At 45.0% G+C, this 25,911-nt stretch overlaps 1 protein-coding gene across 10 annotated transcripts in view; it reads left to right on the plus strand.

Moving 5' to 3' along the window:
* ACACB (acetyl-CoA carboxylase beta) overlaps window positions 1–25,911 on the plus strand; it is an 80,306-nt gene continuing 54,395 nt past the window's right edge. For 2 of the 10 annotated variants that reach the window (XM_075898801.2, XM_075898806.2), the window contains exon 1: window positions 19,449–19,712. In XM_075898801.2, coding sequence (XP_075754916.1) covers window positions 19,657–19,712 — 56 coding nt within the window. In that variant the 5' untranslated portion in view covers window positions 19,449–19,656. Of the gene's footprint in view, window positions 442–8,666; window positions 8,684–8,744; window positions 8,773–8,903; window positions 8,944–9,304; window positions 9,970–17,113; window positions 17,134–19,448; window positions 19,713–21,449; window positions 21,579–25,911 lie in introns of those variants that run through there. The other 8 variants (XR_012896030.2, XM_075898798.2, XM_075898797.2 and 5 more) reach the window with 8 other exon arrangements.

Raw genomic sequence — 25,911 nt, forward strand, 5'->3', positions numbered from 1 at the left:
TAAGGGCCTCTGGGCACAGGGAGCCAAGGCACAAGGGCTCCGGGGAGTGTTGGCCATGTATCTTTCATGTTCCCTGCTCCTCAGAGCTGCTCACCCTTTGGTGCTAGCACCCCACCACTACCATTGCTCCACCCCCCTCCCCCCCTGCTGTGACTCACCCTTTTCTTTGAAGTGAGACCTGCACCTTGGTCAGAGAGCTGGTCCTGTTCTCCTTGGGCTCACCAGCTGGTGTGATTAGACTGGTTCATGGACACCCACTCTTTGGTTTTTCAGTTTTATTTTTAAAGGCCTGCTGGGAACCCTCTACAGGGACAAGATCACCTAGGATAGGTAGGAAACTAGAGGCGCAATAGCTCCTTTCACCAGCTTTTCTGGGACTGGCTGCTTTGGCCTGTGAAGCAGCTTCTTTAAAGCTAATGCCTAAGTGCAGAGCAGCCAAAGGTAGGAGTCTAGAGTGGGGAGGCATTGATTTTGTGAGGGGAAAGCAAAATAGTAGGAACCTCTCCACAGGTTTTTGAACAAGATGACTGGAGTGTTTTTTGCCTGCTACTAGCACCATGGTTTGTCACTTCTCATTTATGGGTTATGCAAGAGAGTTTATCCTGTAACTTTCCCTTTGACATACCAAGCTTGATTTTTATTTTTGGAAAAGGGTGGGTTGAGGGAGAGCAGTGGCCTGAAACCCCTCCCCGCCCCCTTCTGAAAATGTACCTTAAGTCTAGTTTGCATCACTCTCTTGCTCTTCTGTTCCTGGGTCTCTCTTCAGCCATGTGTGGTTTTGATAATGTGGATTTAAACGTGGATTAGATGATATCTTCAGATTCCCTTTCCTCTGTGATCTAAAGCAAGATTTTAACCTTCCTACCTTCTTAACAGCCTTTGTTCCACTATGATTTATTTTCCTTGCTTAGAAAGGCAATTGAATTGTGTGAATTTATTTCTCTTTATCACATCCTAAGATAAATAGAGAAACTTGAATGGAAATTCAGTTACCAGGAAAATTAGAACTCCCATCTGTGTGTAGTAAACTTTTCTTCCCAGAGAACACAAATATTTTTGTCCCAAAAGAAATCAACAGCTGTCAGATAGTAGTAAATTAGTAATAAATTAACCACTAGAGGGAGATCTTAGAATCCTAAAAGTGTAGTGAAAAATTGTACAAGAAACTGAAGTAGGTTTCTTATGGGTGGTACCAGCTTCTTATGCAAAGGCCACAATTATTTACAAATACATCTGCGTAAGATTAATTTTTTAGAAATTTCATCAAATTAGTAAACTTGAGTCTGATAAAAATTCAGTTAATCCACTATATGTTTTGAAGACTTTGTAGATTTATTTGTGAAAAATTAAGTCATACTTTGCCATTAGCTACAGATTCAAAATTTTGCATAAACAATACTGCTGACTACTCCTTGCAGACTCATTAAATTGAACACTAGAATATTGACCTGTAGTGTAGTGTAGACATGCCCCAGGTGTCGAGATGCAGAATCCAAATTGAAATCCATTCACAACATGGTCTTACTTCTGGAGAGCAAGAGTAAGCAGATCCATATACACAAACAAAAATGAGACCCTAAAACATAGATCTTAGTTTTATAATTGTAATTAAATGTTAATCATTAAAACAGATATCTTCAGCTTTTAATTCTGCTGTGCAACACTGTAGGATAGCTACAAATGAGTTTATGCACAGTGCCTATTTAACTTATTTTTAAGACAACCGTGTGTGTTTTTAATTAAAACTTTCCATAGTGAACACCTCTCCTCTTATTTGTTTGCAAATTTTATAGCAGACTGACACACAAGATGTTTGTGCAGAACACACTCAACATTGAACAGCTGTTCATTTTGTATCACTGGGTGACCCTTGTCCCACATAAATCTAGTCCTGTTGGTATGCAACAGAATAACTTGTAGCAGCTTGTCATGCTTGATGTGAAGTCGTTGTTGGCTTTTTTTAAACTTGTCTTCAGTAAAAGTTTCCCAAGCAGAACAACCAATGGGATTTTATTTAATATCAATGTCACAAGTATGATGAGAAAATTGATTTAGGAAAACTACATGAAATGTGAAACCATGCCAAAAATTCAGGTGACATTTCATGACATTAAACCTGTAAGGCCTCTAGTGATTGGAAATACCAGCAGCAATGAGAAGGTTACAGAAATAATCCTCTGAGCATATGACGGGCCATGCATTAGGAAAGTAGTCTGGGTTTTCTATTGCATGGTTTCAGATCCTTCTAGTCCTGAAGATATGTGTATGTCTAGCATGGCTCTGAATTTCAAACAAAACTATGGAAAACTAAAAAAACTTAAAAAACAAGTGGTCCTGCAGCAACTTAATGACTAACAAAAAATATAGAAGGTATCATGAGCTTCCGTGGGTACAACACATTTCTTCAGATGACTAGAACAAGGGGTCCAGAGGTATAAATAAATAGCTGGAAAAGAGGGAAGATGAGGAAGGAAAAAGAAGGAAAAAAATCTTGTCAATTAGAGTGTCCATGCTAAATAGAGTGGGCTGTAAGTTCCTGATGCTTAGTTTTTTATGTCACTAGAGTGTTGAATATTGCAGTCCACCCAGTTAATGTATTCACATCTTAATTAAATGTGTCAAATTTGCAAATGAAGGCAAGTTCCCCAGTTTCTCCAGCTGCTTTTTGAAATAGCTCTGTAAGAGTATAATCACTTTTAGAGCCAGTAATAAGTGCCCAGGCAAGTTAAAATAGTCCCCAACAGATTTCTGTGTATTACCATTTTGAATATCTGATTTCTGTCCATTAATCCTTTGTTGTAGAGACTTTTTTTTAAGTTTTTTTCACTTGCAGACTAATATGTCTACCCCTCTGAGACTATGGAAAATTGGGAATCCATTGGAATAAACTTGTGTTTGGAAGTGTAATAAGCATTTAAATATATATATAAAAGCTTCAGAGGGGAAGCCGAGTTAGTCTGTAACAGGAAAAACTTAAGAAACAACAAATAGACTAGTTGCACCTTAAAGACTAACAAAACATGTAGATCAGAGCTACTCAACTTTGGAAGCTCCGGGGGCCACAATGATACTCACAGCACATGCCAAAGGCCGCAACTTAAGTGTGGTTGCATATACAGGCAGTCCCCGAGTTACGCAGATCCGACTTATGTCGGCTCTGCAGTTACGAACGGGGCTTTTCTCGCCCTGGAGAACTGGAGCGGCGGAACGTCCAGATGCGCTGCAGTCCCGCCGCCCCCATCCTCCGGGGCGAGAAAAGCTGCTCCCTGTCTCTCTGGTCTGCAGGGAGACCGGGAGCAAAGCCGCGGAGCACGCCCGCAGCGGGACAGCCCGGGCGCGCCTGGGCTGTCCCGTTGCGGGCGTGCTCCAAGGCTTTGCTCCCCATCTCCTTGCAGACCAGGGAGACCGGAAGCAAAGCCGCAGAGGACTCTGCGGGCATGCTCCAAGGCTTTGCTGCCCGTCTCCCTGGTCAGCAGACCAGGGAAACGGAGCAAAGCCGTGGAGGACGCGGGCGGTCCCGCCACCCGCGTCTCCCTGGTCTGCTGGGGGGGGGCGGGTGTGCAGCTAGTGCCCCCCCCAGCAGACCAGGCTTTTCTTGCCTACGCCTGGAGTAGAGCAGCTGGGGCGCTGCCGGGTTGGTCCCGCAGCGCCGCTCCTCGGCGCTACTGTACCAACCCGGCAGCACCCCAGCTGCTCTGCCCCAGGCGTCCTGATTCAGCCGCTGCTGGTCAGTTTCAGCAGTGGCGGAATCAGGACACCTGGGGCAGAGCAGCTGGGGTGCTGCTGGGTTGCTCCAGTAGCGCTGAGGAGCGGCGCTACTGGAGCAACCCAGCAGCACCCCAGCTACTCTGCCCCAGGCGTCCCCAAGTCAGCCACTGCTGAAACTGACCAGGGGCTGACTACAGGAAGCCGGAGGCAGAGTTGCTCTGCCCCGGGCTTCCTGGAATCAGCCTCTGACCAGTTTCAGCAGCAGCTGACTTGGGGACGCCTGGGTTTCTTAAGTTGAATCCGTATGTAAGTCAGAACTGGCGTCCAGATTCAGCTGCTGTTGAAACTGATCAGTTTCAGCAGCGGCTGACGCCAGTTCCAACTTACATACAGATTCAACTTAAGAACAAACCTACAGTCCCTATCTTGTACGTAACCCGGGGACTGCCTGTATATGGAAATATATATGCAAATAGATTCTTTTACACTGGTGGGCATGAATACAGCTGGTCCCCGACTTACAAACGCATCGACGTTCAACCAACCGCACTTACAACAAACCTCCCATTAAGCGTGGCTCCAACTTACAAATGGCAATCTGCGCTTACGAACAGTGCGGTCCCACTGAAATGAATGGGGTCCGTCTTACAAACACACCGAGTTATACCAAGTGCTTGGAACATAACTCGTTTGTAAGTCAGGGACTGGCTGTACAAAGATTAAGGCAAGACTACACAACACACAGGCCCCATTTAAGTCAGTTTTTCTGATATTAATAAAATACAGTACAGTAAAACTCCGATGGTCCGGCATCTGATGTTCTGGCACTCCTGATGGTCCGGCACTATCAGAAACCTGGAAATGCTCCGGGCAGCCGGACCATTGGAGCTGCTCTGCCCCCAGCTTCCCTGATTCAGCCGCTGCTAAAACTGACCAGTGGCTGAATCGGGGAAGCTAGGGGCAGAGCAGCTGGAGTGCCGCCGAGTAGGTCCCGTAGCGCTGCCCCTCGGGGCTGCAGGACCAACCCAGCAGCACTCCAGCTGCTCTGCCCCAGGCGTCCCCAAGAGCAGCTGGGGTGCTGCCGGGTTGGTCTCACCGCGCCAAGGGTCGGCGCTACCAGACCAACCCAGCAGCACTCCAACTGCTCTGCTGCAGGCGTCCCCTATTCAGCCGCTGTTGAAACTGACCGGCAGCGGCTGAATCAGGGACCTCTGGGGCAGAGCCGGACTATCGAAAGGGGGGGCTATGAGGTGTCTGGGGTGGCATCCCACCCCAGACCTCTCATAACCCCCCTTTCCAATAGTCCGGCATATTTGATAATCCGGCACACCCTGGGTCCTAAAGGTGCCGGATTATTGGAAGTTTACTGTAGTTACCCACTTTCCATCCATATGATAGCACTTTTAATGAGCAATGACAGTCCACGAATTTAACTATTAAGACGCATATCAACAGGAGGCTATTATGCTGACTACTTTTATGTTTCGGCTCCCACGTGCGAGCCGCGTGTTGAGCCCCATGTAAACTGAAACTACACTGCAGGTGACACACAAACAAGCCCGTGAGCCACATGTAGAGTAGCCCTGATGTAGATGGTATCATGAGCTTTTGTGGCTCTGGTGCTTTTTCTGGGGTATGGTCACTTGCCTACCTAACGTAGATGAGGAAACTTTGTCCTGAGGTACAAATCCTATGTGATTGCTTATTCTGTCATTGTTTACATGCATCATATGTGAATGAATTCCTTTCTTGGGATGCCACTCCAGAGCAGCAGCCTTCAGAGATTGTCAAGGCCCACATTTTGTGTCTGGATTTCCCCATTTTGATTCGATTACCCTTCACAGAAAACCTACTGGCCCTACATCATATGGATTAAGGGATAGGGGCATAGGAGAAGCTTTTCCAGGTCAGAGCAGTAATTCATCTAGTCAGTGTCTGGTTTCCTCCAAGGAGAGCACTAAATGCTTTAGAGGAAGTTACCAGAAACTCCTAAACAGAATAACCTGCCAATAGGCATGTTTAACGTACAGATGTTAGTCCCTTCATATTGTGAGGCCTATGTGGAGCCTTGCTGTTCTACTGAAACAAGCATTTCCAGAATTAATACTTGTCTGTTGCCTTGTCATTTGTGAATGCAAAATTGAGAGGATGTGTAACAGCTGGGTCCAGTGGATAGGGGCATGGCCTGGGTGTTGTTTTATCAGCTTCATCACTGACTTGCTGTTTGACCTTGGTCAAGTCACTTCATCTCTCTGGGCTCCTGATTCCTTTCCTACCCTTTGTCTGTCTTGTCTTTTGGGTTTGTAAACTTTTCAGGGTAGGGACCGTTACTCTCCATATGTTTGGTACAGTGCTCTGCACAGTGGGCTCCGAACTCACGTGAGGCATCCAAGGTGCTACCACAGTACAGATAGTCCCCGACTTACGAATGAGTTACATACCAAGCACTTGGTCGTAACTCGATCTGTTCATAAGTCGAACCCTATTCATTTCAATGGGACTGCTCTGTTCGTAAGCTCGATCACATTCGTAACTCAGGGCCACGCTTAATGGGAGGTTGGTCGTAAGGACGAATGGTCGTAAATGGATGCGTTCGTACCTCGGGCACTACCTATACAGATAGTAACAGTAATAACAATGCTAAGCTGCAAGGCAGGCCTCGTTAACAGATAATTACTGTAAATCATCCTGTGGAACTAGAAAACTCTGAGCCCATCCCAGTTCTGTCCATGGGACACTGTGTTCCTTCCTAGTGTACTAACTTGAGAGGCAGCACGATGCACCAGGCTGTCCCAGAATATTTTCCCAGGATGGATGTGTCCTCTTTTAAAAATAAACCACATCAGCTTTGCCCCAACACTCACAATGCAATAAAGTCTTGGACATGAGACAGCAGTGGGAGACCATTGTCCCATGACAGCGGCTTTGTTTGTTTTTTGGCATTGTAGGAGTGCCTTGCTGTACAAAATCATAGTAAGAGACCGTCTGCTCAAAGAGATCAGTGAAACATGGAAGAAAGGCAGACTCCTTCCCTTTTCCTCTGATACGTACTCAGAACATTGGGGACACCTTTGTAAACTGCCCAAGCAGGAGGTCTAAGTCACTTAGAATACATTTAATCCTTTCTGGTCATCCCCACGGTCCATGGAGATGGAAGGTGCCAGCCTCTATGTGGCTCGTGATAGAGATCATAGGCTGGGAGTGCAGGTTGTCTGGTGAGGAGCCCTAGTTGCAAAGCAGATTATTCAAGCCAGGTCATTGCAAAAGATACTGATAGATTCTGCACGTGGATTTGCTATGACCTTTCCCTTATACCCTTAATTTGTGAAATTCTGGCAGAAACACTGTGAATGAGGATTAGGCAGTGGGAAAGAGGGAGGAAAGAAAAACCTTCTAAAAAGAGAATGAGAAATCCCGCCTCTCTCGGTTTCAATGGTTTGACTTGCAGGAGAACCTCAGAGTTAGAAACACCTTCAAAATCTGAAGCAAAATGCAGGACACTGTAGCACTTTAAAGACTAACAAGATGGTTTATTAGATGATGAGCTTTCGTGGGCCAGACCCACTTCCTCAGATCAAATAGTGGAAGAAAATAGTCACAACCATATATACCAAAGGATACAATTTAAAAAATGAACACACATGAAAAGGACAAATCACATTTCAGAACAGGAGGGGGATGCGGGGGGGGGGGGGGAGGAAGGAAGGTAAGTGTCTGTGAATTGATGATATTAGAGGTGGGGAGAGTGGGATGTCTGTGAGCTAATGGTATTAGAGGTGATAATTGGGGAAGCTATCTTGGTAATGGGTAAGATAGTTTGCGTGTTTGTTCATTCCTTCCCGGAGAGTGTCGAATTTTAACATGAATGACAGTTCAGAGGATTCCCTTTCAAGTGCAGATGTGAAAGGTCTTTGTAGCAGAATGCAGGTGGTTAAGTCATTGAGAGAGTGTCCTTTCTGGTTAAAATGGCAAGAAACTGGTTTTTCTTTGTGATCTTGTCTGATATCTGTTTTGTGGGCATTAATCCTTTGGCAAAGTGTCTGAGATGTTTGTCCAATGTACATAGCAGACGGACACTTTCGGCACATGATAGCATAGATTATATTTCTGGATGCGCAGGAATATGTGTTCTTGATCTTATAACTCACTTGGTTAGGTCCAATAATGGTATCAGCAGAATGAATATGTGGACAAAGCTGGCACCCCAGACTAACACAGCTACATTTCTATCACTATTCAAAATCTGAGATTTCTTTGTAACTCTGAACAAAATGTTATGGCTCTTCTTCAAAAAAAATGACAACTGAACATTGACTTACTACAGCTTTGAAACTTTACTAGTCAGGAAAAATGCTGCTTTTAACCATCTTAATTTAAATGAAACAAGCACATGACAGTTTCCTTACTTTGTCAAATCTTTTTTTGTATTTCGTCTTTAAGTAGTTAATGTTTAACACAGTATTGTACTATGTTAGGATAGTTTTTGTTTGTTTGTTTCATTTGGGCCTCTGCTGCTGCTGTCTGATAACTTCTGGTTCCTAATGAGGTGTGTGATTGATTGGTCAGTTTATAACTCTGGAGATTAGAGATGTGAATGTGTACCCATTTACACGATTAGCTGATGAACCTGGTCTCATCGGTTAATCCTAACAGTCATATGAAGCCTCCGCCACTGTTTCTGTTTCAGACATGGAGGGAAGGGGGAGGTGGGAGGCAGCTTCTGCAAACTGCCTGCCCTACCCCACTGCCTCTGATACAGAGGCAGTGGGAGGCAGCCAGCTCCCTCTTAGGATTTAATGTCAAAGTGAATGCACATCAGCTGCTTCTATAAGTCACACAACCTTACAATCATTAGACTGTCATGTTTCTGTAGGAAAAAGGCATGCTGTTGACTTGTATTAGCCCAGTAGGCATACCTAGGGGTAGCGGAGTGCACAGCACCAGTGAACTCTTGCCAAGGTTCTGTTTTTAGGAGGTAAAAATAACTTGTGCGCTAACAGTGTTTTCAGTTTAGCTATTGCCTGTGAGTACGTTGCAGTGCTGAATGAAGGACCAAGCAAAAGGGTTTGTCAGAAGTGTTTTGTTGGTCAAAAGATAAAGTAGCTGACTGCTTTTGGCACTGAATGCTCTTTGGATGTTGGAAATATGAGTGAAGATCTCCTAACCAACATTTTGCTTCTGTTTATTTTTCACAGGATCTTTGGCGTGCAGAGGAGGAAGGACCCATTCTGCAAGGTCTGGCTGCTGGCAACTGCCTTTTGTTCTGTTAATCTAATATGCACCAGTAACAAATAGCTAATAGAGAATCGTGCTAGTTTGATGATTAAGGGTCTGTGGTTTTGGAGCAAGGGGACTCTGATTACTATGCTTGCTGTTATGATAGAATTCCTAGTGTTCTCAGAGGATGAACGCTGGTTGCTGTGACATGCTTTGAGCATAGAAGTTTTACAGTGTTGTCTGATCTGTGCTAACATTTGGGATCCAAAGAGTCTTTCTCTGTTAGAATGAGTCATGCCCAGTCCACTTGGTGTTGCTGAACTAGATTGTGACTTATAAATATTCATTTTTTCTTCTTCTCCCTCCCACCCCCCTCCAGAGTTTCTGAATGGTATTGCTGGCTGTTTTGTCCTGCCTGATTTTGCTATGGTTTATATGGACTGAAATGGCACATTCTCAGCCTGTTATCCAGACAAAGTCAGAGACTGAGACCCCCAGTCTAGAGCCTCCAGCGGCCTTTGAAAATGAGATACCTTCAAAAGTTTCAACATGCCAACTGGAGGAGAGGACTGTATTCCCCTCCCAGTCCAAAGAGCCTTGTCAGACCTCACTGACCTCTCAACAGGCGTCCCTGGATGCCTCTAAGGAAGCAACAAGTATACTTTGGCAACACAAACTTCCAGACAGCCTTTCTTCCTCTGACATGTCAGAGCCGGCACAAGATGTTCCAGCAAGCAGCTTAGCAGGGCCTTTATCTCTGGTGCCTCTTCCTTCATCAAACCAGCAGAGGGAGCCAAGGACAACTGTCTCCGGAATCAAGCAGGAACAGTTTATAGAATGTACTCAGGCACAGCTCAAAAGGCAAGCAATGGCAAAATTTGTCCTGGGGTCTTTTGAAGATAATTCATCTGATGAGGAGCTGGTACCTGAAGCCTTTAAAGTCACCAGCAAAAGAAGTACCACAGCGAGCATTGGTTCCTCCTCCTCTTTTGAGTCCTTTTTGCTAACGTCACTGTCAGAGTCCAGTTCTTCCATAATCATGAGGTAAAAAGCCCTGAGATTTGTTTTCACCTTCTTTTGCTAAAAGCCATTTATAAACAAGGATGGGGAAAGGTGGGAGGTAGGAGTCAGTGTATAAAATTAAAAATTACCTCCCTTCAATCCCATCCCGTGCTCATTTTACTGAAAATTGCTCCTTTTCTTTTAATGAGATTTTGTTTTTATATGGAAACTTTTTTTTTTTAATCCATTAACATGATTGGGGTGCTGTGGTTTGAGAAAAACAGTAAGATTGTTGTAAACAAGACCGGCTCCAGGGTTAGGGTAGTTTTGCTCACTGCGCTTGCCTGCCTAGCATTTTCAGGGTGTTCCAATTGAACCATAGCAGTGCTGTGATTGGATGCAGAGAGAGCACACAGCTCTCACAATCTACGTGGTATCCAATCAGCATGCACCTCACTTCATGTGCCCTTGCTTTGTGTGTGGGTCACTTTAGTAATACCGGTAGGGAAAAAACTATTTAGATGGAAACCAGCAGAAACTGCAAGTGGGCAATGGTAACAAAATGTCTTATGGGTCACAAAAAAACCCCTGATGGGCTGTGTGTGGCCCTCAGGCTGCAAGTTGCCCGCCACTGGAGTAGAACCTTGCTAATCCTATGCTTTGCTGTTCTGTGCATTTTAGATTTTTGCCCCCAAACACCGGGCAGAGACTTAGCCAAGGTTTATAAGCAGAGCATTGCTAAATCTAAACCTATGCTTTGTGGAACCAGGACCTCATCCAATATTTTGTGATTGCCAGTGGTTGGCCTGGTCACTGGTGCAGATTAGCAAGGTAATGTTGACTTTGAGAGGCTATTTATGCATATTTACAGCATGTCAATGTCCAAGGAGATATTTGCTGGTGCATTAAATCTGTTACTAAGTGGACAGAGCAGGTGGGAAATTAATAGAGGAAAATGGAACTGCAGAGTGTAGTCTGGCCCATACATGCTTACTTCATGATAAGCTTTAGATGTACACAGCTGTGTGGGCTTTCAGTGAGCTTGGAAGAGTATTTAGTGTCCCTGTTTGAATTAGAAATGGGCCTGGATGAGGATCCTTGATCTAAAAAGTTCCCTAGTTGCAATCCTGATGTACATGTTGCTTCTCAGACTCATCTCTACTTTGAATTAAATTCCACCATGTATAATATGTTTTTGGTTTGGTTTCCAAATAGATATAAAACAATCACTTCAGTACAGCTGTTCGAGGTGGTATGTCCACAAGAACTGTGTTCAAATGTCTGTGCAGAGAGCTGTCTTTCTCCTCTCTGTGTGTGTTGCATACGAATCATAGGAACAGAGTGCTGCAACAGTTTTGAAAGTGCCTTGTTCATGCTCAGAAAGTACCACCGGTGCCAGCCTGTTCTTGTCAATGAGCACCAGTGACTTGTCTGAGGAGAGATTAGAGGGCTGCAGCTTGAATGCAGCAAGTAAAGAGGTCATTCTAGTTAGGGAAATGTAGCACTTTAAAGACTAACAAGATGGTTTATTAGATGATGAGCTTTCGTGGGCCAGACCCACTTCCTCAGATCAAATAGTGGAAGAAAGTAGTCACAACCATATATACCAAAGGATACAATTAAAAAAATGAACAAATATGAAAAGGACAAATCACATTGCAGAACAGAAGGGGGATGCGGGGGGTGGGGGGGTGGGAAGGGGGAGGAAGGAAGGTAAGTGTCTGTGAATTGCTGATATTAAAGGTAGGGAGAGTGGGATGTTTGTGAGTTAATGGTATTACAGGTGATAATTGGGGAAACTGTCTTGGTAATGGGTGAGAAAGTTCAAAGTCTTGTTAAGTCCTTGTTGGCAAGTGTCGAACCAATACCCCCAGCTATCTCCGAGACACTACTGACTTCCTAAGGAAACTACAAAACATCGATAACCTCCCCAATAATACCATCCTTGCCACCATGGATGTAGAAGCTCTATATACCAACATCCCACATGAAGACGGATTACAAGCAATTAGAAACACTATCCCAGAGGACACTACTGCCAACCTGATAGCAGACCTATGTAACTTTGTTCTCACCCACAATTATTTCCAGTTTGAGAACAACTTATACCTCCAGATCAGCGGCACAGCCATGGGTACACGCATGGCCCCACAGTATGCTAACATCTTTATGGCTGACCTAGAACAACGTTTCCTCAACTCCCATCCCCTTTCACCCCTCCTCTACCTACGGTACATCGATGACATCTTTATGATCTGGACACATGGCCAAGAAACACTGGAGATATTCCACAGAGATTTCAACAACCTACACCCCACCATCAACCTCAGCCTGGACCATTCTACACGAGAGATCCACTTCCTGGACACCACCGTACAAATCAACAATGGAAAATTAGACACCACTCTCTACAGAAAACCCACCGACTCATACAGTTACCTACATGCATCCAGCTCCCATCCAGAACACACCACACGATCCATCGTCTATAGCCAAGCCCTTCGATACAACCGCATCTGCTCTAACCCCACTGACAGAGACCAGAAGCTTCAGGATCTCTACCAAGCATTTATAAATCTCAACTACCCACCCAGAGAAATAAAAAAGCAAATTGAAAGAGCCAGACAAATACCTAGAAACCATCTACTTCAAGACAGACCCAAGAAAACCAACAATAGAACACCACTTGTCATCACCTACAACCCCCAACTTAAACCTGTCCAACACATTATCAATAAACTACAGTCTATATTGGAACAGGATACCATACTCAAAGAGGCTCTGGGAGACAGACCCATAGTCTCCTATAGACAACCACCTAACCTCAAGATGATTCTTACCAACCACCACAGGACATACCACACTAATACCAACCCTGGTACCTTCCCTTGCAACAAACCCTGTTGCCAGCTTTGTCCACATATTCATTCTGCTGATACCATTATTGGACCTAACCAAGTGAGTTATAAGATCAAGAACACATATTCCTGCGCATCCAGAAATATAATCTACGCTATCATGTGCCGAAAGTGTCCGTCTGCTATGTACATTGGACAAACATCTCAGACACTTCGCCAAAGGATTAATGCCCACAAAACAGATATCAGATAAGATCACAAAGAGAAAACAGTTTCTTGCCACTTTAACCAGAAAGGACACTCTCTAAATGACTTAGCCACCTGCATTCTGCTACAAAGACCTTTTACATCTGCACTTGAAAGGGAATCCTCTGAACTGTCATTCATGTTAAAATTCGACACTTGCCAACAAGGACTTAACAAGACTTTGAACTTTCTCACCCATTACCAAGACAGTTTCCCCAATTATCACCTGTAATACCATTAACTCACAAACATCCCACTCTCCCTACCTTTAATATCAGCAATTCACAGACACTTACCTTCCTTCCTCCCCCTTCCCACCCACCCCCCCTCCCCCGCATCCCCCTTCTGTTCTGCAATGTGATTTGTCCTTTTCATATTTGTTCATTTTTTTAATTGTATCCTTTGGTATATGGTTGTGACTACTTTCTTCCACTATTTGATCTGAGGAAGTGGGTCTGGCCCACGAAAGCTCATCATCTAATAAACCATCTTGTTAGTCTTTAAAGTGCTACATTGTCCTGCATTTTGCTTCAACTACCCCAGACTAACACGGCTACATTTCTATCACTATTCTAGTTAGGGATATAAAAGAGTAGTCAAGTCAACTACTCACTCCCTCCTCCCTTGCTGCCTCATAGATGAGCTGGAAGCAGGAGACGATGCTGGGGAAAGCCAGCTTAAAAGCTGGTTCCCCAGTACCATCTCTGCAGTGAGGGGTAGGAGAGGCAGAGGTGCAGTGGTTAGGAACCCAGCACAAGCAGCTGGTGCCAGGTCCCAGATCTACTCCGCTGCAGTTCTGCCTTTTAAATGTACAGCCGCTCCCCGAGTTACGAACAAGTTACAGACCAACACTTGGTCCGTAACTTGTTCATAACTCGGGGAGCGTCTGTACATTTAAAAGGCAAAACTGCAGTGGAGTAGATCTGGGACCTGGCACCAGCCGGGTGCCAACACTTGGTCCGTAACTCGAAGTGTTTGTAACTCAGATCCCATAGAGTTACATGGCGACCGCACTGTTCGTAAGCGCGGATCACCGTTCGTAACTTGGATCTGCATTTACGACTGCTTTGGTCGTAAGTGCTGATGGTCATAACTCGGGGAGCGGCTGTAGTAAGAACCAGGTGGCTCTTACTACATATAAAAAGCAGAGCCGCAGCGGCATAGATCTGGGACCCAGCATGAGCTGGGACTCAACAATCCCAGCTCACGCTGGTTCTGGGACCTACCCCTACTGCAGCTCTGCAGTTTAAATGTAGTAGGAACCAGGCTGCCTGTGCCCTTGGCTTACATAAGAACATCAAAACGGCCATACTGGGTCAGACCAAAGGTCTGTCTAGCCCAGTAGCCTGTCTGCCGACAGTGGCCAGCACCAGGTGCCCCAGAGAGGGTGGACCGAAGACAATGATCAAGTGATTTGTCTCCTGCCATCTCTCTCCAGCCTCTGACAAACAGAGGCCAGGGACACCATTTCTATCCCCCGGCTAATAGCCTTTTATGGACTTAACCTCCATGAAATTATCTAGCTTCTCTTTAAACTCTGTTATAGTCCTAGCCTTCACAGCCTCCTCTGGCAAGGAGTTCCACAATTTGGCTTCTACTGTATTTAAACTGCAGAGCCGCAGCGGGGCTTCTTATGGACTAATCGAGTACATGATTAGTTAATAACCCATTTCTTAACATCTTTAATCCTAGTTCTTGCAAGTGGGGGCTGCTAATGGCAGGCTTAGCTGCCTATCTGGGATTCGCTAGAACAGCCTTGAATTATTTCCCCCAACTATGTAAAGTTTTCAGTTGGGTTTTTAAAAAGTGTGGAATTACGTCAAGAGAAAAAAATGTCAGCTGAGTTAAGTAGCTTAATATGAGAGAAATAATAGAAGGTCTATTTAACTTTTGAACTGTGATGAGCAATGTGGCTGATTAAATCCGCTTGACTTGGAGTTGCCTTTCCAGACTTTGTAGCTTCACAACCCTGGGTGCACTCGGTGGCTGTGCAAAGGAAAAAGAGAAAGTGACTACACACAGAGGCTATGTCTAGACTGCAAGCTTCTTTCGAAAGAGGCTCTTTCGAAAGATACTTTCGAAAGAGGCTCTTTCGAAAGAGCGCGTCTAGACTGCACGCGGAACTTTCGAAAAAGCAAGCCGCTTTTTTGAAAGAAAGCACCCAGTGAGTACTTTCGAAAGAAGGCGTTCTTCCTCGTGGAATTAGGTTTACCACCGTCGAAAGAAAAGCCGCATTCTTTCGATTTAATTTCGAAAGAACGTGGCTGCAGTCTAGACGCAGGTGAAGTTTTTTCGAAAAAAGGCTACTTTTTTCGAAAAAACCCCTGAGTCTGGACACAGCCAGAGTGCTGTCAGAGTCACGTTGCAAAAATGGATTTTTTTTCTTCTCTTAGACTCTTTCCAACTGCATATAAAGGTTATAACAGATATTAATTGTAATGTTTAAAGATATTAGGATTGTGAAAGATTAACCAATAAGCACCACCCTAAATGGATGAGATGCTTACCAATTCTGGATAACTTGTAACTGGCGGGGCCAAGAGCAGCTTCCCTCCTGCTGTAGTGGGGTCTGCTGCAAAGAGGTTGCTCCACAGGCAGAGGCTGCTCCCGTGTCCTGAGCAGTCTCTTGTCCACTAGGGGCCTGCATCTACCATGGACAAGGGCTTCTTCAGCAGGGGCCAGCTTGCTAGCAGTAGTGCCAGCCCCAGCCCCAATCCCCATGTGGGGCATGGGAGCTGGCGGAGCTCTAGCCCCAGTGTGGGAGCTGGTAGCCCGGGGTTGGGGGTGAGAGACCTGTGGACTGGGGGCTGTTCCAGCTGGGCTTGTGTGGTTCCCCAGCCCAGATCCCTCTTTAGTTGGTTAACTGGTTAAATGATAGGTCAACCTAACATTTAACTAATTAACTGATTAAGTGGGATTTTATACCCCTAAAAGATATCAGATGTATATGTGCTTTTGTTTGGTCAATTTGGATGCATATCCTTAAACACAGTAACTAATGTTCAAATCACATTAGTTCTTTTTCTTCTCTGCTTTCTCTTTCATTTCTTGTGGGTCTCGCCCATGAAAGCTCATCACCTAATAAACCATCTTGTTAGTCTTTAAAGTGCTACATAGTCCTGTTTTTTGTTTCAGCTACACCAGACTAACACGGCTACATTTCTATCACTATTTTCTTTCATTTTTGGTTTTTCCCTTGTAGGCTTGTTGTAGTTTTTCCCTGCCAAGCACGCCATCTGTTGGTCTGTACAAATGTTGCTACCTTGTTGCTTCCAAAAATCATCACATGAGTCCAAGATTTGCCCTCAGCTACCCTCATGCTAATCTCATGCAGATGTGAATTTTCATGGAAGTAACTAAGGGCAGACTTTCTTTCACTGGTGGGACGCTAAGACCATATTTAATAGAGAGGAACAGAATCATGTAAGTTACACTTGCATTCAAGCTTTTCTGTAAGATGTATTTGTTTTGCTCAATAACTGCAGTTTTCTTGGAGTGACTTACGGGCATGATTTTCAGATACTTTAAGCACACAGAATGAATGCAGAGTTAATTGGCTAATGAGCCATACACAAAAGTGTTTCATTGACCAATTGCTCCTGAAGTTTCCTAAATAAATCCACAATTTACTGTCAGCAGAGGAAGATCTTTATTCTCTGGAGTTTTGAGCAGGATGAATTGCAACTTTTGTGCCCTCTTAAGCTCAGGTAGAAATACAGCTGTGTACTGTCCACTTAATCATTTTATTCCCTGTGCTTGGACTGCACAAAGGTAATACTCAATTTAGAAATTTCCAGTATTATTTGACTGTCTCTGTTTTGAGGGGCTGGGAAGAGAGATGTCAGACACAGTAATGAGTAAAATGAAGGCCAACTGTCAGCAGCATTTCTCTGCTTTTTCCTATGTAAATGCCTGGTTTCTGAGTGTGTTGAAATGGTCACCAGGTGTTAATAAAGGAAGTAAGTGTATCCCTTTAAGGGGAAGCAATAAAGCCACCTGGGGCTGAGTTAGACTTGAGGCAAAGGGCTGATGATGAGATTATCCTGGCCTTATGGGATTTGCTCCTTAGCTGCTGAATTGTTTGGCTTGGTATCCTTTAGAGGTAAGAGAGCTGTTAAAGATCTGACTGCTTGTGACTCAAGAGTGGGAATGTGTCATAAGTCACAATGTTGACTGTTTGGTGAAACTTGGGGCCTGGTCCTGTTGAGGTGCGGAGTGCCCTCAGTTCCTCTTGGATCTGGGAACAGTGGCACCTTGTTGGGTCAGGTGGTTAGAGAAAGGGTTGCTGCTAGGAAAGAAGTTATTCAGGGTAGGCTTTTATTTCACTTCTGTGGCCTGTTGAGAGTTTGGGCTCACAGGCAAGTGACTTTTGTGTGTGGTCCTTGGGGAGAGACTGTTTCCTTCACTCTTATAAAGCTGAGTGAACTGTTCCTGAGATCCGGAGAGGAAAGGTGCTGGTGGTTAATAGAATCCAATTCACAGCGCTCCTATGCACTAAATGCTTATGAGCAAGGGTTGTAGATTTGGCATTGATCCTTTATGTGTTAATTAGTAACTTGTGTTGATAAAACGTTTTTCACTGAGCAAATAGTTAGGCCTTGAGACCGTTAAAACAACTCTCAAGGCAGATAGCGACAGGAAAGTACAGACTGCTTGGAACAAAGTGCTCTCATTTTTTAAAAGGGAAAGTCTTGCCTTGGATTTGGTCTTTGCACTTTGGGTCACCAGTTAACTGACTAAGCTCTGTGAAGAGGTTGGAGAGGAGTGGTGAGCAGGGAAAGGAGTGGGTAGGATCTGTGGCTGCTGGAGCAAAAGCGTCTTTGCCTGCTCACCTCATGAATAAAGAGGGAAGCCACATGGGTGTTACCAGAGTGCTGTCCAGGGCTTTGGAGGCCAGCAGCGCTGATGCTGTCTCTAAGATAGCTTTTATAGGCCCTGATGCTGCACTATTGACTTCAGTGCCATCGGGTCCAGGGCGTGCAGAATGGGTGCAGTGTTCTCACAGCTCTGTGTAATAGCATCTGTTCCTCTTCCACAGCCCGAGAACAGGGGCCTGTATAGGGATAGTAACTTTCCTGTGAAGGGGTCATTCCTTTAACCCCTCCCAATGCCAGTATCCCACTGTAGCTGGGAGCAGACCAGCCTTAAAACAGTGAGTCTGATAGACTTAACTGTGTTCATTCACCAGCAAGGGGAGCTTGCTCATCATATAAGGTACTTTGCTGTGTCTGTGCTTTGCATTTCTAGGCGGGGAACACTTTGAAAGTGGGATCTAGAGTCAGACATAGATTCTTGCCTGCGAGGTGTTTAATTGGGGTTCGGTCCCAGCATTACAGTTCAGTCTAGGGATGTAATAGTGTAGTCGATTAACTAGTAAGCAAAAGCTTATTGGTTAATGCTATAAACCATATTCATCCTCCCCCCCCCCTTCCAGCCAGTCAATTTTTTAGCAGGCTGAACAGCAGCCTGGCTCATGGTTGGTCCGGGACCTAACCCCACAGCGTCTTTGCATTTAAAGTGTATTAGGAGCCAGGCTGCTGCCACCCTGCGCTGCTCCATTGTGTCAGCTGGTCTGCACGGGAGCTAGTTTTTAAACTGGTTCCCCTGGCAGACCAGCTCCCACCTGGTCAGCACGGAGTGGCAGGGGGCTCTTCGGGAGTGGGGCTGGAGCACACTGGCTGCTGGCCCCACCCCAAGGACTATAAAATAGTTGAGTAACCAATAAGAATTCATGAGGTTAATCAGCTATTCAATTTACCGGTATTTAACATCCCTACTTCAGGCCCCACTCTGTTCACTGCATCTGTTCTCATCCTGCATGTGAGTTGTCACAGCCCCCTTCTCTGGTATGAGCCACTTATACGTATCCCTGTGATAAAGCTGACGGGAATAACTTGCAGCATGAAACAAAAATAAATATCAGTCTTTCAAATCCCTTTTCATATTCACTTCTGCCACAATGCCTGGAAGAATTTAACTGTTTCAAGGCTAATCTGGGCAGAGGCCTTTATTGTTTTTATATAATTACGACATGAACTAAAAGGTAGCCAATGACTTTGTCTGTAAAATCATATGGATTTGATTCTCATTCTCCCCTGCCCTTTGTATGTCGTGCTGTGTCTTGGTCTGGAAGATCTTCAGGGCAGAGACCATGGCTAGCTCTTTTGATGCATCACCCTGCACATCAGGAATACCTGCTCTGTTGCAAGTGTAGGTCACTTCAACACAGGCAATGCAAATGTTCTGCCTTCAAGTCTAGGTGATGGCCCTGCCTTTGCACCCACTCTGTGTAGTAAGGGAAGAGTTGGGGTCTGCCCCATCCTCCTACCTCGTCACTCCCACTTTGATTCTTCAGAACAAAACCCTGACCTCGCTGAGTATCTGATGAAGGGGAAGCTGCTCTGAGCTACTGTTGTTTTAAAGAGAAGTGGATGGAGGCAGCCCAAGGTCATTTATGTAAAGTTTCTCAGCTGTGCCACAGGGTGCTGCTATAGAGTTGGCTGTTTGTTGTTACTCCTCTAGCTACCCGGGGAAGGGGAACAAATGGAGGCAGGGAAGAGAGACGGAGAAATGGAGGAAGAAGAGGAAGAACCGGGGCTGGACTCTGCATTGGGACCCTAACGGCATGTTGAACTCCAGAATGGAGGGAAAGGAGGGGTCCAGGTTCCCGGGGCTGAGAAGGTTGGCATTAGAGACAAAATAAATGTTCTGCTGTGTTACCTTGAAAAGGGGATAAGGACTTCAAGGCAGAATTTAACTTTCTAACAGCTGGAACTTTTCTCTGCTTAGCAAAGCAACAGGCGGCGGCGGCTGCTGCTGCTCCTTTCTGATATGCTTCTAGAGGTTTTACTTTTCCAGTTGCTTAGGTCTGAGTGTAATTCTGGGTATGAATCCTTGTACTTGTTGAGATGTGTGTAGGGAGGTCCTGGAAAGTTAGCTGTGGCTAGGCATTGTTCCCTAAACATTGCCTCCGGCACACTGTTTTTATTTTCTCATTGCTTTGTGAAAGTTAATTAAGGAAGCAGCTTTTCGTACGCAGCTTTCCTGTTTCGTTTTCTAAGATTGGCAGTTAGTTATATGTGGGGAGAAGGGGGTTCTGCAGTGGCATTTAATTTTTTATTTCTGCATTTGTGAATGGTGCTGTCAGACTAAAAATATTTGAAAAACAAACTCAACTTCCATGTATTACCCCCACGTTCATTAAAGCGAAAATCTTTGTAAAACCAAATTCGTAATAGTTTGTTTTCGTCTCCATTTCATGTTCTGTTCTAGCACAGCATTGCATTATTTGCATTCAGTCACCTGCAGGCTGGGGTGAATGTTGAAGCACAACTTATTGAAATCTAAAAGTATTTTGAGGGGCTGGAAGAGAGAAGGGGGTTTCTGTGCACATTACTTTTTTTATTGAGAGTTAGCAACATATTCATGACTTTGTTGCAGATCTCATTATTTGGTGCTTTTCTTAAAGATGCACCTCCTGGAGTCACTTTCTTATATGAGATTCTCTGATTTCATTGGGGAGAAGAGTGGGAGGGGAACCCTCCCTCTGAAAATATGGATCATGGATTCTCAAAATCCAGAAGGCAGTTAAGAGACTGGAGAGTAGTATGTTAAAAAATATTGGCATATGTCTTTTGGCATTTGAATACTTGTGGTTGACACTCCTGGGATAAATACCTACTCAATAACTGGCCTTGGCTAGCTAACTCCAGTCTAGAAGTCAGAGTATAAATTGCTCCTATGAGTAAAGATCCCCAGAGTGGGGAAGCAGCGTTTGGCCCAATATTTTGCAATATTTAGTCACTGATAAGAAAACAAATGTGCTTCTGTCAATATGAGTGTCTGTTCAAAACCACATGCTCATTTTTTTTCCTTTTGTGTACTATGCACAAATAGTGTAATGCATTTGATTGTTTCATGCTGATTTCAAGACGGGCATGTGCCCCAATCCTAGGCAGAGCATTGCTTACTTCAAAGTGCTTCTCTGGCTTGGAGAGGCTCCCAAGGGTTGAAGGCTTAGGCCTTTCATGTTTCTGTAGAGGTGGGAGGGGAAACAACAAAGTATGCAGCAGAGAAGCAGGATGGTCTTGTAGACTGAGCATGGAACAGTCAGCTAGTTTCTCCACTGCTGCGGATTTGCTGCATATGCCGGGGGCAAATCACATTGCAGCTCTGTGCCATACGGCAGGTCTGCACTTAAAACATGTCAGTGCTTCAGGGAAGATGCTACATTGACCAGAGATTTTTTTCCTGTTGGTGTAGTTAATCCATTTCCATGAGAGGCCATAGCGATAGCAGGAGCACTCCCATTAACATAGCCCTGTTTTATGCCATGGCTTGGGTTTAACTGTCACACTAGGGTATGATTTTTTTTTTTTGCATGTTGTTGATGTGATGTTGTAGTTATGTGGGTGTAAGCTTATCTTGCAGAGCTGTCTTCATGCTCCTCTTCTGTGACTTGGAGAAAAGAGAGCCTACCCCGTAGTGGGGTTGTGAGGCTTGCTGACGGATTACAAATGAGAGATCCTCGAGTGAAGTATCCGACGGGTAGGTGTGTGCATCTGACGAAGTGGGCTCCAGCCCACAAAAGCTTATGCCCAGATACATGCGTTTGGTCTCTAAAGTGTCTTGTGTGAATTAGTTGTAAAGTATTGGTGGCTAGTTGTGTCTGTTTCTACTGCCCATTTGCTGCCTGACGCTACTGAATTCATGAGTGTTTAAAAGTCTCAGGGGGTAGCTGTGCTAGTCTGTAATTTCTAAAAAACAAGTAGTCCTGTAGCACCTTAGGGACTAACCAAAATATGTTACTTTACTTATATAAAATAACATATTTTGGTTAGTCCCTAAGGTGCTACAGGACTACTTGTTGTTTTCATGAGTGTTTAGTTCCCTCTCTGTCCCTTCTAAAAAGGAGCTCACACTTTTCTTCTTTTACTCTCTGCCTAGTCTACTTGATAGCTTCTGTGCTAGGGGTGGGCAATAATTTTTGATGGGGGGGGCCACTCCAAGATTTTGGAAAGTGGTTGAGGGCTGCATTCTTCCATGGTATTAATGGAGGAGGTGTGGGGTCTGGGATGGAAGTTGAGTGCAGAGGGGAGCTTGGGCAAGGGACTGGGGTGCAGGAGGGAGACTGGAGTCTGGGAGGGAGTTTGGGTGAAGGAGGCAGTTGTGACCTAAGGCAGGGGACTGGAGTGCAGGGTTTAGGATATGATCTAGGTTAGGAGGAGATTGTATCTGGGGCAGGAGCTTGGGGTGCCAGATCTGGGATGGGGTATGAGTGTAAGAGGGGACAGACAGTTTGAGTGTGTTGATTGGGAGGGAAGAGGGTTGAGGAAGGGGAGGGGCTGGGCCAGAGGCAGGTTCTGGCCAGGAGGCTTACCAGCCAGCAGCCAAGCCAGGTAAGGCTTGCAGAGTTTAAAACCAGGCCTGCCTGCCCAGCCACGTGCTTGTGTGAATAACTGAGTGGAGAAAAGGGGGTGTGGTTCTTCTTGGCTGCCTGTTATTCAAACAGGAAGTTCCCATTGGCCAGTTTCTGGCCAGAAACCAGCCAATGGGATTGTGCTGGGGGTGGAGGCAGCTCCTGAAGCTTTTCCCCCTCCTCTCCAGTTTTGAAACAAAAATGGGGCCTGGCAGCTGTGTTCCTAAGTTGTGTGGGGGGGTTGCAGGGCAACCTGGGGAATCTGCCTGGGGCTCTCCTTTGCCTCTGCAGGCCGGATCCAGTGGCTTGGTGGGCTGGATCTCACCCACAGGCCATATCTTGCCCAACCCTGTTCTATGGTTTTGATTTCAACAAAGCCCATTTCTCATAAACCAAGCTGTTAGACTGTATACAGTGTAATTTTCACCATGTCTAACTCAATACAATAGAGACACGAGGCAAGTGAGATGTTTATTGAACGAGGCAAGTGAGATGTTTATCTTGGTCAGAGAGTAGGGTTATTAAAATGTGTTTATTTAGGTACAGTTCTTATGTAGTTTTCTCTATATAGTATTCAGAACAATGAAGTCAAGGCATGTGTACTGCATGTACTTTCACCAACAATTTACTCTTTTAGCTGTTCATCTCTGGCTTTCTGGATATTAAGGCTGTAATTTACTCTGTCTGAATCTCCTAGTGCAAAAGCTTTGATTTTTAAATTTTCGTTTGTATATTTCCAATATCTGATGTCTTACATGTATGCATTTTCTCTTTGTGGTGCTTTCTGGAATACTAGACAAAGGTTTAGAATATTTAGATCTGGTAGAACCACAAAAAAGAAAAGTGAAAAATGTGTTTGCAAGTGTTAGGTTAAAACTTGCTGGCTGAACTACTTACAGAGAGAGGCTTTGACTCGCTCAGGATGCAGTGAAGAAGGAATTCTTCTATGGCTGACTTGCATGCATGTTCCTGCCCTGTGTGTCAGGCCCCCTCCCTCAGCCAGCACTTTTGTTGTTGTCAGCCGACAGTCAGGGCAGTGTGTATGTGCTATACACCCGAGACTTTAACTGCTGAGACCGGGGTCCCTTGCAGCAGGCAACCTGGAGGAGGCTGACGGGTACCCAATAAGTGTACAGGGAGAACTTATAACACCTTAGATTTCAGCTGCTAGAATCTGTGATTCCTTTGCAGCGGGCAGCCTTGGGGATGCTGAGAAGTGCCCCAACGGATCTGCCACCTGGGAGTGACACAGATCCAAACACCCAAGCTCTCCCTATATCTGTCCCTTAAGACCAGCTGAAGTTCTTTTAAATTGTGCTTGGTTCTGTTACAGCAACTGAAGGAGTCAGGTTAAAGCTTAAACAGTTACAGGTTTATTAAAGAAGCTTCTAAATCATATGGTTACAATGGCTATTGCTCTATTTCTTAATGACTAGCAAAATATAGATCTTAAAAATGGTTACAAAGAAGATAAAGATAGAAAAATAGAAATAATGGTACCAAGTAACAGCTTACTCTTTCTATGTGTACACTTAAGAAAGAGGACCACATCCAGGTACAATTTTTACCCCCTTCTGTGCCTCTCGACTCCAGCATGTAAGGCCAGGGCTGGTCCCTCAATTCCTAGGAAAGACGAATATACGAGGTGGGCGTCCCCATTGACCTCCCATGGACTCCCCACATCATTTCCCTGGAACCGAGGATCAGCTGGGGACTCTCCAGCTGACCCCAAGTCCCTTGGCTGCCCCTTTAAAACAGCCAGAAGAGGCAGTTTCAAAGGGGAAGCCGCTGCACAGCTGATTAGGTGTGCGGTGGCTTCCCCTTTGAAACTGTCACCTCAAAGGGGTAGTAGAGCCTGTCATTGTCTCCTTCTCCTTCTCCTTTTCCTTCTTCTCCTTCACCACCGAGGTCATGTTTGTTGTTTGAGAGGTCTGTGTTCACCATCATGTGGAACTTTGGTTCTTCCGCCTGCCTTCGGGTCAAGAATCTACTTTTGGGAAGAGCCAAATCCTAGAAGCTATGCACAGCCTTTGAGACTGGGAATCTGTTTGTTTGCAGGGGAGTACCACTGAGATTCAGGGGGTGGGGTGGAAGTGAAGTTGGCTAATGGGTGAAAAAGGAAACTGCTATCCATGCCCCTCCCTGGTTTGCCTCTCAAAGCTTCTCTCTTCCTCCCCTGATAGGGAAGAGGAACCCCTACGGAAGTGTGTATCCACCCCAGCCTCTGTGTAGGTTCCCTGTAAACTGCTTACTTCCTTCCACCTGCCAGTGCAGGTTCTGTTCTTGTCATTTCCTGCAGAGGTACAGAGTGTGTGGGGTGCAGCATTTGCCTCCACAGATTTGATCTGTAAAACTAATCCTTCAGTCTGTATTGAAGTTATGGAAGGCTCAAATGCCAGTGCCTGCCTTGGATGGGAGGGGAGGGATTGGTGGAGGTGGACACGTGATGGGATCTGGAGATGTTTTGCTATGTAACTGTGCTAACTGAACTTCATGCCAAACCAGGCACTGGAAACTGAATGCTTTCCTGCCAGGAAATGACAGTCTCTCAGGGAGTTCAGTTAATTTACAATAGGTTTTGCCTTAACACCCTGTGTGTGTGTTTTAATAAGCCTCTGAAGTTTGGCAAGAGACTTCATCTTGCTGTCGAGTGTTGAGTGGACTGTGCATTTTGTCGCCACAGGGCTCCTCTCGTTTCTCTTGTCCCAACTCTCTGCTCATAAGCATTTCCAGAGTCCCATGATGTGTGAATCTTTGTCAGGCAGAAAGCGGGTTAGTATTTGCAATGGCATTATCATTATCCTCATGGTGGCTAGACATGCTCATCACTCACTCACCCTTGTCCATTAACAGACCTGAACATCCCCAGTGACTTTTGGGTGTATGAATATCTATTGTCTGACATGCAAATACCAGGTTGGTTTCCAGTCTCTCTTAGGGCATATATGTAGAGATAGAATGTCTTTCCTAGCAGCACAATTGTCTCTCATCACTGGTTTTGAAATCAGTGACACACAGCCATAGTCTTGGGCACTTGGCATCATTAAAGATATCCTGTTACTTTGCATAAGAGCAGCCCTGAAGAATTACATTCCTTTTACTTAAGTTTACTACTCCCATGTTTCTCAATGGAATACAAAGCTCTTTTTCACACCTTATGTATGGTGTAGTGTGCTTTAAATCAGCTGCTGTGTTCTGTCTCAGAAGTGTCTGCATATTAGTAGTGGGTTAAACTATCTTTTATATCCTGTATTTACTTCATTGGGCTAACCGAGGAGTGTTTGTTGCCTTCGAGACTGTTGCGTGGTAGAGAAAAGTATTACCGCCATGGCTTGTTTTTTCATCTGATTAAATTTTAAGCTGTTACATGATGTGCCAAATGCATTCCTGCTTCAAGTCCCAAGCTTACCCTCAAGCTGACTTTTCCATTCTGAACTGTTTGTGTATCGAGATAGCAGCAGA

This window comes from Pelodiscus sinensis, chromosome Z (genome assembly GCF_052426305.1).
Source record: "Pelodiscus sinensis isolate ZL-2025 chromosome Z, ASM5242630v1, whole genome shotgun sequence".
NCBI lineage: Eukaryota > Metazoa > Chordata > Testudines > Trionychidae > Pelodiscus > Pelodiscus sinensis.